The 12,904-nt window shown below is 40.7% G+C and overlaps 2 protein-coding genes across 9 annotated transcripts in view; one reads left to right on the top strand and one right to left on the bottom strand.

The window, feature by feature from the left end:
- LOC135114927 (uncharacterized) overlaps positions 1 to 12,904 on the bottom strand; it is a 364,637-nt gene that overhangs the window by 124,190 nt on the left and 227,543 nt on the right. Inside the window, exon 6 of one of the 8 annotated variants that reach the window (XM_064031243.1) lies at positions 12,469 to 12,642. The exons of the other annotated variants lie outside the window; for them this stretch is intronic. Coding sequence (XP_063887313.1) covers positions 12,564 to 12,642 — 79 coding nt within the window. The 3' untranslated portion in view covers positions 12,469 to 12,563. Of the gene's footprint in view, positions 1 to 12,468; positions 12,643 to 12,904 lie in introns of those variants that run through there. 8 annotated transcript variants of the gene reach the window in all.
- LOC135114921 (PDF receptor-like) overlaps positions 1 to 12,904 on the top strand; it is a 150,739-nt gene that overhangs the window by 97,941 nt on the left and 39,894 nt on the right.

Below are 12,904 nucleotides of genomic sequence, written 5' to 3'. Positions count from 1 at the left end.
ATTATAAAGAAGGAAGTGCAAGGCTGAGTTTACTTGGCAATAAACTCTGCGCCGCGGGGAGTTTGCCGAGGGATGCTGTAAAGACAAGTTTGAGATACAATAACGCGAAACAGCTATGATTACACTGCCACTAAAAACGACAAAGGTATCGTAGCAGGAACTTATATGCTGGAGAACTATTTTGCGTTACTGAAATTAATCAACTTTAAATTCCTTACGCGTGTAGCACAACAATATCAGTACATGAAACAAGAAGCGTTTGAACCCAATGCATCGTGTCAAGTGCACGAGACGGGAAACTCTTAAGTTCTTCATGGACTCTCGACTCCTTACATAATGCCGCAGTTCCAGACGTGAATGGAGGACGCAGAGCACGGAAGATGAAGAAACTATTTAGATTTAGCTGAAAAATCATACTTAAGTCTTACAAGAGCGACTTCGGCCTTCATAAATCCCGGTCACAATAAAAGTATGGTCGTGGCATCATCATCATCATCATCATCATAATAATAATAGTAATAATAATAATAATAATAATAATAATAATAATAATAATAATAATAATAATAATAATGTGTTCGCACTCACTTGAATTCAAGCTCACGGTCGATGAAGTACTGGGGAACAGAGCACCAGCCTCTCTATGGAATGCCCTCACACCATTGCAGGGGAAAATAAAAACTCTCGCATGGGTTGCCTTCAGATATCGCAAGTGTTTGCCTCTTCTCCTGCTTTACGAGATCATTACAGCAGATCATTACTGCGCGAGGAGCGTAACAGTACATAAACTTGCGCAGTGAAAGGACTAAGGAACTCTGCGTGGAAAATTGTTATCCTCGCTGCCGCGGGGAGGAAAACAGGAAAAGATGACTGTTACCAAGTGAAATGTTTGGGGATTTGGTCAGTACACAAGGAAGAACTAATCAATAGTTTCTACGCAAGTGATCGGACATGTGACTGGTGAATTGATGTTTCTATTACATATACACATCTATTACACGTCACTTTTACGGCTTGGTTGTTTCCACGCAGCGGAAAAAAACCTCAGGCAAAGTCTTATTTGATTCAAACATCTGAAAGAAATTGCAATAAAGCAGTAATGAATGTCAGAAAGTAATATCATTTGAAGGCTATTCCATTTTCTCTTACACAAAGACGCTTATGAGACAGTTACATGGAACAGCTGCGCCACAAAAAGAATCACCGGTGAAGCAACAAAGAAACGTACACTGATTGTCGTGCAGACTAATTACTTTCCAGAGAAAGATTAAGGTGAGGCCATCGCGGATCTGCCTCCCTTGTAAGTAAGCAATACTCTCACGCCTATGTTGTTGACAAGGTGAGGATGAATGTGGTAATGACTCAAGGCTGACCTTAGCTGGTCTCGAATTTCACTGATGGTTGGTAACAATACAGCAGTGTAATCATTCCGTGCAATACTATATATAAAAAAATAAATAAATAAATAAATAAATAAAAAATAAATAAAACAGTATATACTCGTATGTTAATAACTCTTGATGGAAACCTGATATTCAGTTAGAGTCGATGCACAGTACAAATGAAGGCACTCTTCGTACCCGTAATGGCACTCTTATAAAACCAATACGTGTTTCCGTTATCACAGACCAACATGTCCTCCAGCATTACTTCTTTCTGCGTAATTTTACGTAAAACTTCAACGATCAGCTCGTCATGCGTTACCTTCCATACGCCAAGTCACTATACACGTCTTGCAACATTACCACACAAACCTCCTCCTCCTCCTGATTCACGCACTGACTTCTTGCACACGTTTATTGTGCTCGAAACATCACTTCTATTCACTTACAAAACTTACTATCATTTATTTGCTTTTCGATGATTTCCACAAGTAAAGTTCCTCTTGCAAATTTACTTAGTCTTAGTTTAACACATTCATACATATGTACATCATGTGTATGCTAACTAAAGGCTTGTATTAATAAGATCGTAAGATGGGAACACATGACAAGCAGGACTTTCTCCGTAATGTTCATTATCCTCCGTGTCATGTCATCCGGTGAAAGCTTCAATTCTCACCTACTTTTTTTTTTTTCATAGAGGCATATTAAGAAGCTTATTCCCTCTTTTTCCCTTGGACTTTCTCTCTGACATGTATAAAAAGTAAAAAGTAGAGAAATCACCTAGAAATGAAAACATCAAGACTCAAGAGGCATCAAGACCAGCACTTAGAAAGACTTACCTGATGGTGCATAAAACAGTGTGGCCAGAATATTACCACTGTGACCAGAAATGTGACAAAATACTATTCACATTTTAACCTTTTGACTGTTGTGGCTTTTCCTTGAGCTTAAAATTAATTATAGCAAGTTTAATGCATACTTTCCAAAGGCATCACTAAGTAATACAGATGTTTTCTTATTTGCAGTTCTATTTCTGTACAGCACACGTCAAGTAGAGCCATTCAGTCAGCAGGTATCATCGTGTCATTAGCAGCAAAAAGATTAAATTAGAACGTTGACAGACTTGCAGAGAATAATGAGGAAATACAAACTGGAAACTGAAGGAAAGTTAAGCCGCAACTTGTTCTGGCGCTAAATAAAAACAAGGGGAATCAGAAATATTGGATGATTTTACTATTCTTGGGAAGAGTAAATATTTTTTGTTAACTAAAAATACTAGTGAAAAATATGGTAAATAAATAAAAAAATAAATAAATAAATAAAAATGCTTTCCGCCACCATCAAACAATTTTCCTCTCCAATAACGCTGTGAATGTGAAAATAAGCCGGAATTCTCCACAATATCTGAAGCAAAAACATGCGATAAAAGCAATTCCGTGTTCGTTAGTCAAGGAAAACGAAAACGAAAATACTCACTTACAATTACTAGACCTGACTTGCACTCTTCATTGTAATTAATATAACAATTACGTACTTACGTAATTCGCCCTAATAACATATCAACGTAATTGTTTCATGACTGAAGCATTCATTATTCGTTCAATATCAAAGTAAAACTGATCCAGAGATATAAAAATAATGCTAAACCAACATGTTCTCTTCCTGGAATAACACACACACACACAGAGAGAGAGAGAGAGAGAGAGAGAGAGAGAGAGAGAGAGAGAGAGAGAGAGAGAGAGAGAGAGAGAGAGAGAGAGAGAGAGAGAGAGAGAGAGAGAGAGACGAATGAGGTCGACAGCGGCAAATACATAAATAGAAATAACACAAGATATATACAGATATAAAGAAGTTATTCGGACAGGCGAGTAGACAAACGGACTAGCAGAAAAGTAGACACAGAGTGACACTTTTCTTTCACTCCAAGAATCACGTCACATCACCGCCTCAGTCACGCATTTGCTGTTTGTCGGTATTGTCAGTGCTGTGCTTCTAGCGGCTAGATATATCTCATAATACATCAATACAAGCACATGGAAAACAAAACATGGAATTATTATTGTCCTCTTGACCTCGTGTTTACCTCACACCACGAACTAGGGTGGAGGATGCATAATATATTGATTCGTCATTACAGTCATCAAAATTCATGACAGCATTCCTCACTGGCTTTGTATTCTCACGTGAGGGTACGATGCCATCTGTTCCCAGCAAATAAATGCCACTGATGTTGCCAGAAATAACATATGGCATTAGTTTCCTTTGTTCCGTGTTTCTCTTCCATGGAAGCTGCATAAAATGTTACTGCATTTCGTTCAGTCTTTAATGATAATGAATTAATTATCTATTTCATCGGTTGTAAACCCAATCGGGCAGTAACCATCTGAATCTTGCGTCAAATGCAGATTCATAAGCTTGAATTCAATAACGAATTTTGTGTTTCGTGTTCGGTGTATCAAATGATGTGCAATGTGTTCCAATTATGTGTCCCTGCCTCAAATCTTCTTCCTTACCACACACGAGGGGTGACTGATACGCTCCTACCATACCTCCTACCTCCTTCCATATAAGCATACTGTAAAAACATACACACTTTTTTTCCAGCATGCTTTTCGGAAACATAACCCACATTTAGTCTAGCAGTCGCGGTGCATATTCATTCCTTTCATGTGGAAACAGTAAATGCAAAGCTCCTGCCTTTCACAGTGAACTCTCTTTTGAACTCAGGATCACCGCCCCTTGCCCTGTCCCCAGAGAGCTTGCTGCATACCAAAGTGGTATTCTTTCTGCTTAACGCAAACTAGGCAAATTAAGGATAGTCTTCAATGATGAGCGAATTACGTTAGTTTCCCTTCCTCGCAGCTCTTAAAGAAGGCGGCGGCGCGTGGCTCAAGGCGGTGGTGGGAGGGAAGCCAGGTCACAATTTTGAAAGTTTTAAAGTGAAAGAACAAGTCACCTTCATTCTCTCTCTCTCTCTCTCTCTCTCTCTCTCTCTCTCTCTCTCTCTCTCTCTCTCTCTCTCTCTCTCTCTCTCTCTCTCTCTCTCTCTCTCTCTCTCTCTCTCTCTGCTTCTTCTCCTCTCCTCTCCTTTCCTCTCCTCCTACTCTTCATCATCATCATCATCATCATCCCAACAAAACTGCAAGATAAAAAAAAAATTTCATCATATTTTCACATTTTCAGTTACTCGTCAGTGTGCTACGATCATGTGTACATTTTTTAATTACATCCACGAATATTATTTTGAAATGCTACATTGCTGCTGTTTCTACTGTAGTGCTGCTGCTACTGCTGTCTGTCTCCCCAGTCCCGCCTCTGTCGCCGCTGTCCCTGTCGATGGTGATGTTGCTGCCGCTGCTGCTGGTCTTATTACTGTTGCCCCTGATGTTATTATCGTAGTTGCTGCCATTAAAACTGACGGTCCGTCGCCACTACATCTGATGTTGGTGTTGTTGTTGATGTTGTTGTTGTTGATGTTTTTGTTGTTGTTGTAGTTTGTTTTGTTGTTGTTGTTGTTGTTGCTACTGCTGCTGCTGTTACTATCGTTGATGTTACTGAGAGAGAGAGAGAGAGAGAGAGAGAGAGAGAGAGAGAGAGAGAGAGAGAGAGAGGGGAGAGAGAGAGAGTCAGACAGAAAAACGAAAAAAAATTACATTCAAGTCCTTAAATACCTTTCAGCGTATACTGTCACAAGTGAAATTTAAAACTATTCGCCGCCGAACACAGTGAAGCCCCAGCAGGCACTTCCTCTGCTGAGAGCATGTAGACCTTTCCATGCCGCGTGAATATTGCTCGATACGCAAGAAGGTCGGGTGCGTGATTTAAGGCTGACGTGCAGAGGAAAAGTTGTATTGAAAACTGAAAAAATAAATAAATAAAGAGAGAAAGCTTATCCATCAGAAGTAGGGAACGGAAAGGGGTGCAATATTCAGTAATGAAACTGAGACTTTGAAAGCTAAACGGGGATTCTTCAAATGTCAGACTCCGATGCTTGAACCTCGAGCTGCAGCCAGAGCGGCAAACTGCATTCACGGTAACTGAGGCAGAGTAATAGGAAAGGATAAACTCTTTTCACAAAAACGCAGATTGTTTGAGCAAAAGAGACAGGAAATTAACACAAAGTCTGATTTTTTTTTTATTACTTATTGATTTTCAAATAAAATGACACAGCAACAAACCGTGAATGAGATAAATAGAAATCTTTAAGCATAATGTAACGCCAGATAACTTAATTCCACGTTCTTAATTCAAGTCATAAGATAATGGTAACCGGAAAATAAGAGGTTCTAAATTTATTGAATTCGACAGTTAAGAATTTAAAGTGACTGTACTTCATCCCTCGCCTGCCTAAAGAAAGCTTACCCAAACACATTTCAAAGAGAGCGTACTAAGAGTGTATTGAGCCATGACAATTATATGAGACACGAATTGCTAGCCCAATACATTACAGTGGTAAAGAAATGAACTCGTATGAAACAACTCTCCACGCGAATATTCAGGTTTCGTTTAGTCTCACACACACACACACACACACACACACACACACACACACACACACACACATTCCCATGGTGCGAGCCATCAATAAATAGTATTTCGTTTCTAGATTAGACTTAGCTTTAGGATTAATGTTAAGTATTTCCCCATCCCCTCTGTACATTTTCAGTTTGTAAACTGACTTAATAATAAACAGTTTATTATTATTATTATTATTATTATTATTATTATTATTATTATTATTATTATTATTATTACCCACACACACACACACACACACACACACCATTGTGGGACGAATTCCATCAGCACTCGCTTACTGTCGAACCTCGCACCACTTTCAAATAAATATATATATATTTTTTTTCACTTCGATAAAAATAAACGTCCCATTTTTTCATTCCATCGTTATTAGCTGCGATGTCCGTGGTTAAAGTAGCACTATCTATGCGAACAATATTAATGTTGTACTGCTTTTTTTTTTTTATCAATCATTTCCTTTCTGTCTGTTTAAATGTCCTATTTCAGCATAGCATAAAATCTGTAAAACTGCCGCTCTGGATAATCTGTGCGGGGCGATACAAAGTGTCCTGCCCAATGTTGTTAACACCGCCAAGCCTCCCATCCCAATATTCATTTGCATGCGATTATAACGAAGTTCAGCAAAACACAAACACCGCCACGCAACAGAATTATTTCTCCCACCCGGTATGTGCAAATATCACAGCCTCTAACATGGTGGATACACAGGAAGTGCAGTGAGTGGCCGCGTCTATGGTGGGTCGTGTAATCATAACCCCCGTGAACCAACCAACCGCGCTGCTCTACGGGCGTCTGGCGACTCGGTGGCGTAAGTGTGCAAGGTTCAGCTCCCCCACTCAATGGTTGCTGATGCGCCGATTTCTCATCTGCTCTGAATTACGTGGTAATTGTTTTCACATTTACATAGGTCTAACTACCTTTTGCCTAAATGCTGCCCCCAATCTCCCGTACCATCCTTTAATTTTATTACTTCCTGTTTGTGATCAAATATTTTTTTTTACTTTTGTGAGAGGCGGCGAGGCGTAAATCGACGGCATCGCCCTTACAGGAATTCACCTTTGATTCTTGGCCTGGAAACGATGAACAAGGTTGGCACGCTGAAGGTCATCCAGACGTGGATCTGCCGCGCTGTGTCACAAACATGTCAATCATATACCACGCCGCCAATTTCACTACTTCAAACAAAACGGTGTAAGAAATCATGCAAAAGATTTACCAATAACAGTGATTAAACAATTGAGATATAAATTAACTTCTCGTCAAAACTAAAAACCATGAACTACAGAATACTTAAAGAAATTACGAAACAAGGAACAAAAAATATCACTGTAAATATAACGGATGAAATAACTGTTAATAGCGAGAGAGTGCAGGGCGGGAACAGAAAGCTTGGATCACTTTATAGAATGGCAGAGAGGAGGGGAAAAATTTCACAAAACCATATATTCTCGTACACTGAGTCTCGTCAACGTTACACTGACAATTTTTTAATTTTATTTTAACTGTCATGAGAGAAGGCAGAAACAGTGTCCATAAATGTTTAACCAACAAATAACCTCTTATGTTTTACGAATCCTGGCAATAAACTCACATTGTTAAACACTTACGCATGCTATAACATAACACAATTGCTGTATCTGGTTCATATGATTTTTTCTTTTTCCAATATGGTGCTATTTATTTTCCCTCTCTGTCTCTTTTAAACTGTTAGGTGGAAAGGTGCGGGGATTTGAGCTGGCTATAAACTGCCCCCGTAACCCATTCAGTAAAGGGAAAGCCACCACCACACAGGAACACTGTAGACTCCAAAATCCATCCCATCAAGGCAACTTCCATTTAAGTGCAGATCTACTGGAACACCGCCCCTCAATAAATAAGTAATGACAGGACAAAGATTCGAACAAAACTTACACAAGGACCAGCATTACGTAGAGCAGAGCAGCAAGCATTTCCTTTTCCTTCTCCTCCTCCCAATGAATTAATGAATGAGTTACCTCTTTTCCTTCTTGAAATAAGTAATGACTGGGAACAAAAGACTCGAACTTAAGCACAAAACTTACAGGAGAAAAAGTATTACACACAGCAGAGCAGCAAGCATTCTCCCCGACTACCAATTAAATAATTCCAGTGCTTCCTGTTCTCCCTCTTGAAATACTTCTGAACGGACTTCCCGCCTCACTGAATATCAAGAGTCACACACGCCAAGGCCAACTTTCCTAGTATCAACACTTTCCTAAATGGCATTCCGTCTTGTGCTTTACCGCGATAACTTGCCCAAATATTGCCTCTGTTTGGGCGGCAAGAGGGAAGGGCGCTGACGAGGGATGGTAGGAATAAAAGATGCAAGGTTTGGGAAAGTAAAAAAAAATTAATATATGAAAATTACGAGAAGCCAATAAACCAAGGATGAGGGGAAAACAATTACAGGTGGGACAGGCGAGGCAGGGAATGAAAAATAGGGAATGATGGAATAAGGAACGGACAGCCTGCGAATGCGGTAAAAGACGCAAGGGAGAAAAAGAAGGGACACGTAGAGAATACATGCAAAAGGAGGCAAGTGGGAGGGGGGGGGGGAGAGGAGAGCAGTAAAGAATGGAGGAGGAAAGGGGAGCGTGTTAGTGGAGTTGATTACAGAAAGAGAAGCAGGGAGGAAGAACAAAGGAAAAGCATGGAGGAAAGAACTTTAGAGAGAGAGAGAGAGAGAGAGAGAGAGAGAGAGAGAGAGAGAGAGAGAGAGAGAGAGAGAGAGAGAGAGAGAAATTCAGAGAGAGAGAGAGAGAGAGAGAGAGAGAGAAATTCAGAAGCAGCAAAGAAATGTCAAAAGGGAAGAAGGAAGGAGAAGAAATGAAAAGAAAGGAAAGTAAGTGAAGTAAGTAGGAAAATGTGAGCAGCAGCAGCAGCAGCAGCAGCAGCAGTAGCAGCAGCAGCAGCAGTTCGAGGAACGTGACGAGAAAGACTGGAGTGAATGCATGTTATTTTGATCATTTTAAAAGGAAGTGAAGTTTCGCATTTCTCTCATGTTGTGGTTGTGGTGGTGGTGGTGGTGGTGGTGGTGGTGGTGTCAAAAATAATACAGCCAGCTTTAAAATCGTACGATAAAGATCTTTATTTTCTTTTTTTCTTTTTTTTTATTTTCGAACTGCTCTTTCTTCCTCTTTTTTTTCTTTTTCATGTGTGGATGAAAAATAGCTGGAGGAAAATGACACTGATTAAGGATTGCATTTTCACTTTTATTACTCTCTCTCTCTCTCTCTCTCTCTCTCTCTCTCTCTCTCTCTCTCTCTCTCTCTCTCTCTCTCTCTCTCTCTCTCTCTCTCTCTCTCTCTCGCTCTCTCTTTCACACTATTTCACCCACATCTTCGCACTCGTTTCCCTCTTCCCAAATCTTTTCTGCAGCTTCCCTTCCTTTGCCTCTTACAATCCCTTCTGTCCCTCACATTCACTCACTTTTCCGCTCCTTTTTTTCATTATCTAGCGTCTCCCTGCCTCGCTGACCCTTTCCCTTCCCTTTCTCTCTCTCTCTCTCCTCTCCTGCGCGCTCCCCATGTCATCTGCGCTGCTCAACACGACACACTGCCTGGCTCTATTAAACTCATGGATATTCTGTTGTTGGTGGGGAACTGCGCCTCTTTGTTCTCTCTTCACGACTATTTTCAAAGGCCACATAGATACTTAGTCAAGTAGTCAAAAGAGTGTTCCTCGTGTTAATAATGCAGAAATCTCGTTAATCTGTCAATGAAATTATATAAAAAACATCCTTGAAAACCTGCGTAACTTTAACTATAAAAACCTTTAGAATGTAATGGCGGTGCGGGCGAAAGTGGTTCAGAATGAAAGTGCAACGCAGCGGGATAAAGGGCTGGCCTGCCGAGGTGGGCTCAAGGAACCACCAGCCCGATATTATCACGCTGGTATTTCTTCTACATTATGGCCCTTGGGATTTGTTCATACGCTCTCTCTCTCTCTCTCTCTCTCTCTCTCTCTCTCTCTCTCTCTCTCTCTCTCTCTCTCTCTCTCTCCACCAGTCATCATAATTGTTTTTCGCGGCAGTGGTTATCACCATAAATTTGAGCATAATTGACCCAAACTGTCTCTCCAGTGGAAGCGTGAAAGTTATTATCGTCAATTACTGTTTCTTTCATTTTCGGTCATGACACACTTCCCGCAAGATGGAAAAAAAGACGAGACTGAATCCAGAGGAGAAAAATTTCATTCCGAACTTTTTGTTGGTAATTCTTTAATATAAGTTGCAATCTTCTCTCCTCTGATTTCCTTTCCGCACATCGTATTATTCATGCACCAGTCCTGGGAGCGGGAGGTGGAGGCAGGGTGTCGCAGCGTGAGGGCGCAGCCACCAGACAAGACTAGGACACAAAGCGCTTAGAAGAAATTCATATATTGTTAACGGTACACGCACGCACGCACGCACGCACACACACACACACACACACACACACACACACACACACACACACACACACACACACACACACACACACACAGCGTGGGCCAGCAGACCCTAGGTAGATATGTCAAGCGGGTGACAGATAATCCCAGAGAGGACTGACAAGAAGGAAGGCTCGAGCTGAAGTTTCCAATCCATTTAGTCTTGCAATGGTGGCCGGGCCGCCTTGGTCACGGGACAGCTCCTGGACCGCCTCGCCTCGAATATTTCATCAGACAGGTGTGATTGAATCTGCTCACAAAAGCAAAACTGTTGTCTTTTCACATAAACCGAAAATTGTCTGTTCTGCTCTCTTGAATTCCATCTTGCATGTTAGTCAATCTTGCCTCGGGTTTGTGTCCACAGTCACGACACGGATACTTTGTACCGTATGTATTGCCATGGCATCTTCTTAGCTCAATAAAATTTTGTAATTTTGAAAGATAACACTCACAGCATAAGGTGTTACGAAACATTGTCTTTTTTAAGTTCGTGTATTCACGATTAAGAGAATTGCCTGGAGCTACTGAAATTAAATACCAGTAGCAATCAAAGGGTTAACAAGAAATAACATCATGAATAATTCACTGTGTATTATTGTGTCTAATTTAAAAGCTGTATTTTGTCAATGAGCGTGTCACCCTTTATATTTATAGACCTCTTTTCCCCAGTTCAGTACTCCTTGCGGCAGCTGCCATTTGCTCTGTACAAACGTCCGGCCCACACTCACAGCCACTGGTCAGGTCTTTGAAGCAGCAGCTCTTCTCGGAACGGGGAGAGTGACGAAGCCTTCCAATCTGTAGCCCTCCGCAGGAGTCAAAGTACTAAGAGCCCAAAATTCTGGTCAAATTATTGTATATGTATTTTTTTTGAGCACGATTTACTGTACCCTGATGGTCAAACTTTCGACCTTATCAAAGGTTCTGTAGAAATTTGAAGAGAGTTTCCCTGCCCGACTTCGGTATTATTTCAGTTTATTTAAGTCTGGGTTCAGGTTAAGAGATGGAGCCTTCATCCAAACAGACTTCAAAGAAAATTCTCCACCACGGTCTTCTTTCCTTATTTGAGAAGAGGTATTTTTCTTTTCTATTTTTCTTTTCTGACTTTTGCTTTTGTGAGAAAGAGAATGCCAAGGAAAATACACCAAACCCTGGAGGAAACCCATTAAATGCACAGCCTTGGCGCAATATGTTAGTAATGGAAACAGTAAATCATTATATGCTGTCACCCCACGATGAAGAACGCAGTCCACCTGTTGTCACAGGTGAGGCTGGCTCTTCTCTTGCCCCTTTCTTTCACAGCAATTAAAAACCTCTTGTATATTTGTGGGCCCAAAGCTGCGTGCTGGCGACACAGCTCATGCCATGTTCCTCACCTTTCATATCACACGCACAATGCAGCTAAAAGACCGTTATTCTTTTAAACAAGCAAACAAAATGCGTGGTTTTTATCTCTTCTCGCGTCCACAAACTGAATGGTTAAAGACTAGTTGGTGCTTTCCATGCTCGTGTTTCTCTATTAGTCATGCAGTTCATCTCATGCCTCAGTGTGGATGGACGTGACCAGTGATTGCCTGTTCCACCTGCGTGCCTGTGCTTACTGTACCGCTGTCCCCGCTGGTGGTCACTTCACATTGCACAATGTTCACGGTGATCTTTTTAGCGCCCACACACTTAGATCCTCAGTATTCATGGCCACACATTTTGTAAGGTTAGTTAGGTTAAACCAGACCAAGGCCTTCAGTTTATTCCTTGCTCAAGGCAGGTACCGGCAACGTCACTCCCTGCATACTTCTCGATCTCGCACATTCCTTTTTGAGACCTCACGTATTGTATATATTATTATTTTTTTTTTTTCAGCATGTTATAAAATTTGAGAAGTTATAAGAAGTGGACGGGGGCGTTTTGCTCCCCAGCACTTTTCTACTAATTTGCAAAGAGAGAATATAATGATCTAGATATTATTTTCATCAAAGAAATACACTGATAACCACGCTAATTGGCCTGAATTCGTCTCAAGTCATTATTGCAACGTATAATAGATGATGGCAGATGAAATAAATGTTATTAAAGAAAAGTTTTCGTTTACAGTCTGGCAGGCTTTTATAAATCAGGACACTTCTCGCCAACAGTAACTGGAACGAGACCTTAATGCCTTTTGACACACATCAATCCCAGAAAATATTTACCAATGTTTCAGAGTGGTCTCCTGAAGCGTGTGTCCCTCTGCGGTCCAGACGCCAATCTGGCACGACTCAACCAGCACTCGAAACAGCTTGAAAAAAAAAAAGGTGGGAGGGGGAAATGACAAAGGAAAAAAAAGTGTATACCGCACAATAAAATAGTTAGAAAAATCGGAAATGAAAACAAAACAAAGGGAAACAATTAATAACATAAATAACAGAGTAAGACAAAATCCTGAAATATTGCTAGCGCAGCACAATAAAATTAACCCTGAGCTATTTCACAATTTTTTTTCAAAGATGACGATAAGCAATGTAAGTTCTCTAATTATGGAAAACTGCCAGCACACGAAT

The sequence above is a fragment of the Scylla paramamosain genome, chromosome 2 (genome assembly GCF_035594125.1).
Source record: "Scylla paramamosain isolate STU-SP2022 chromosome 2, ASM3559412v1, whole genome shotgun sequence".
In the NCBI taxonomy this organism is placed as follows: domain Eukaryota; kingdom Metazoa; phylum Arthropoda; class Malacostraca; order Decapoda; family Portunidae; genus Scylla; species Scylla paramamosain.
Note: the sequence above shows the minus strand (reverse complement) of the source record. Positions and strands in the feature narration are given on the sequence as shown.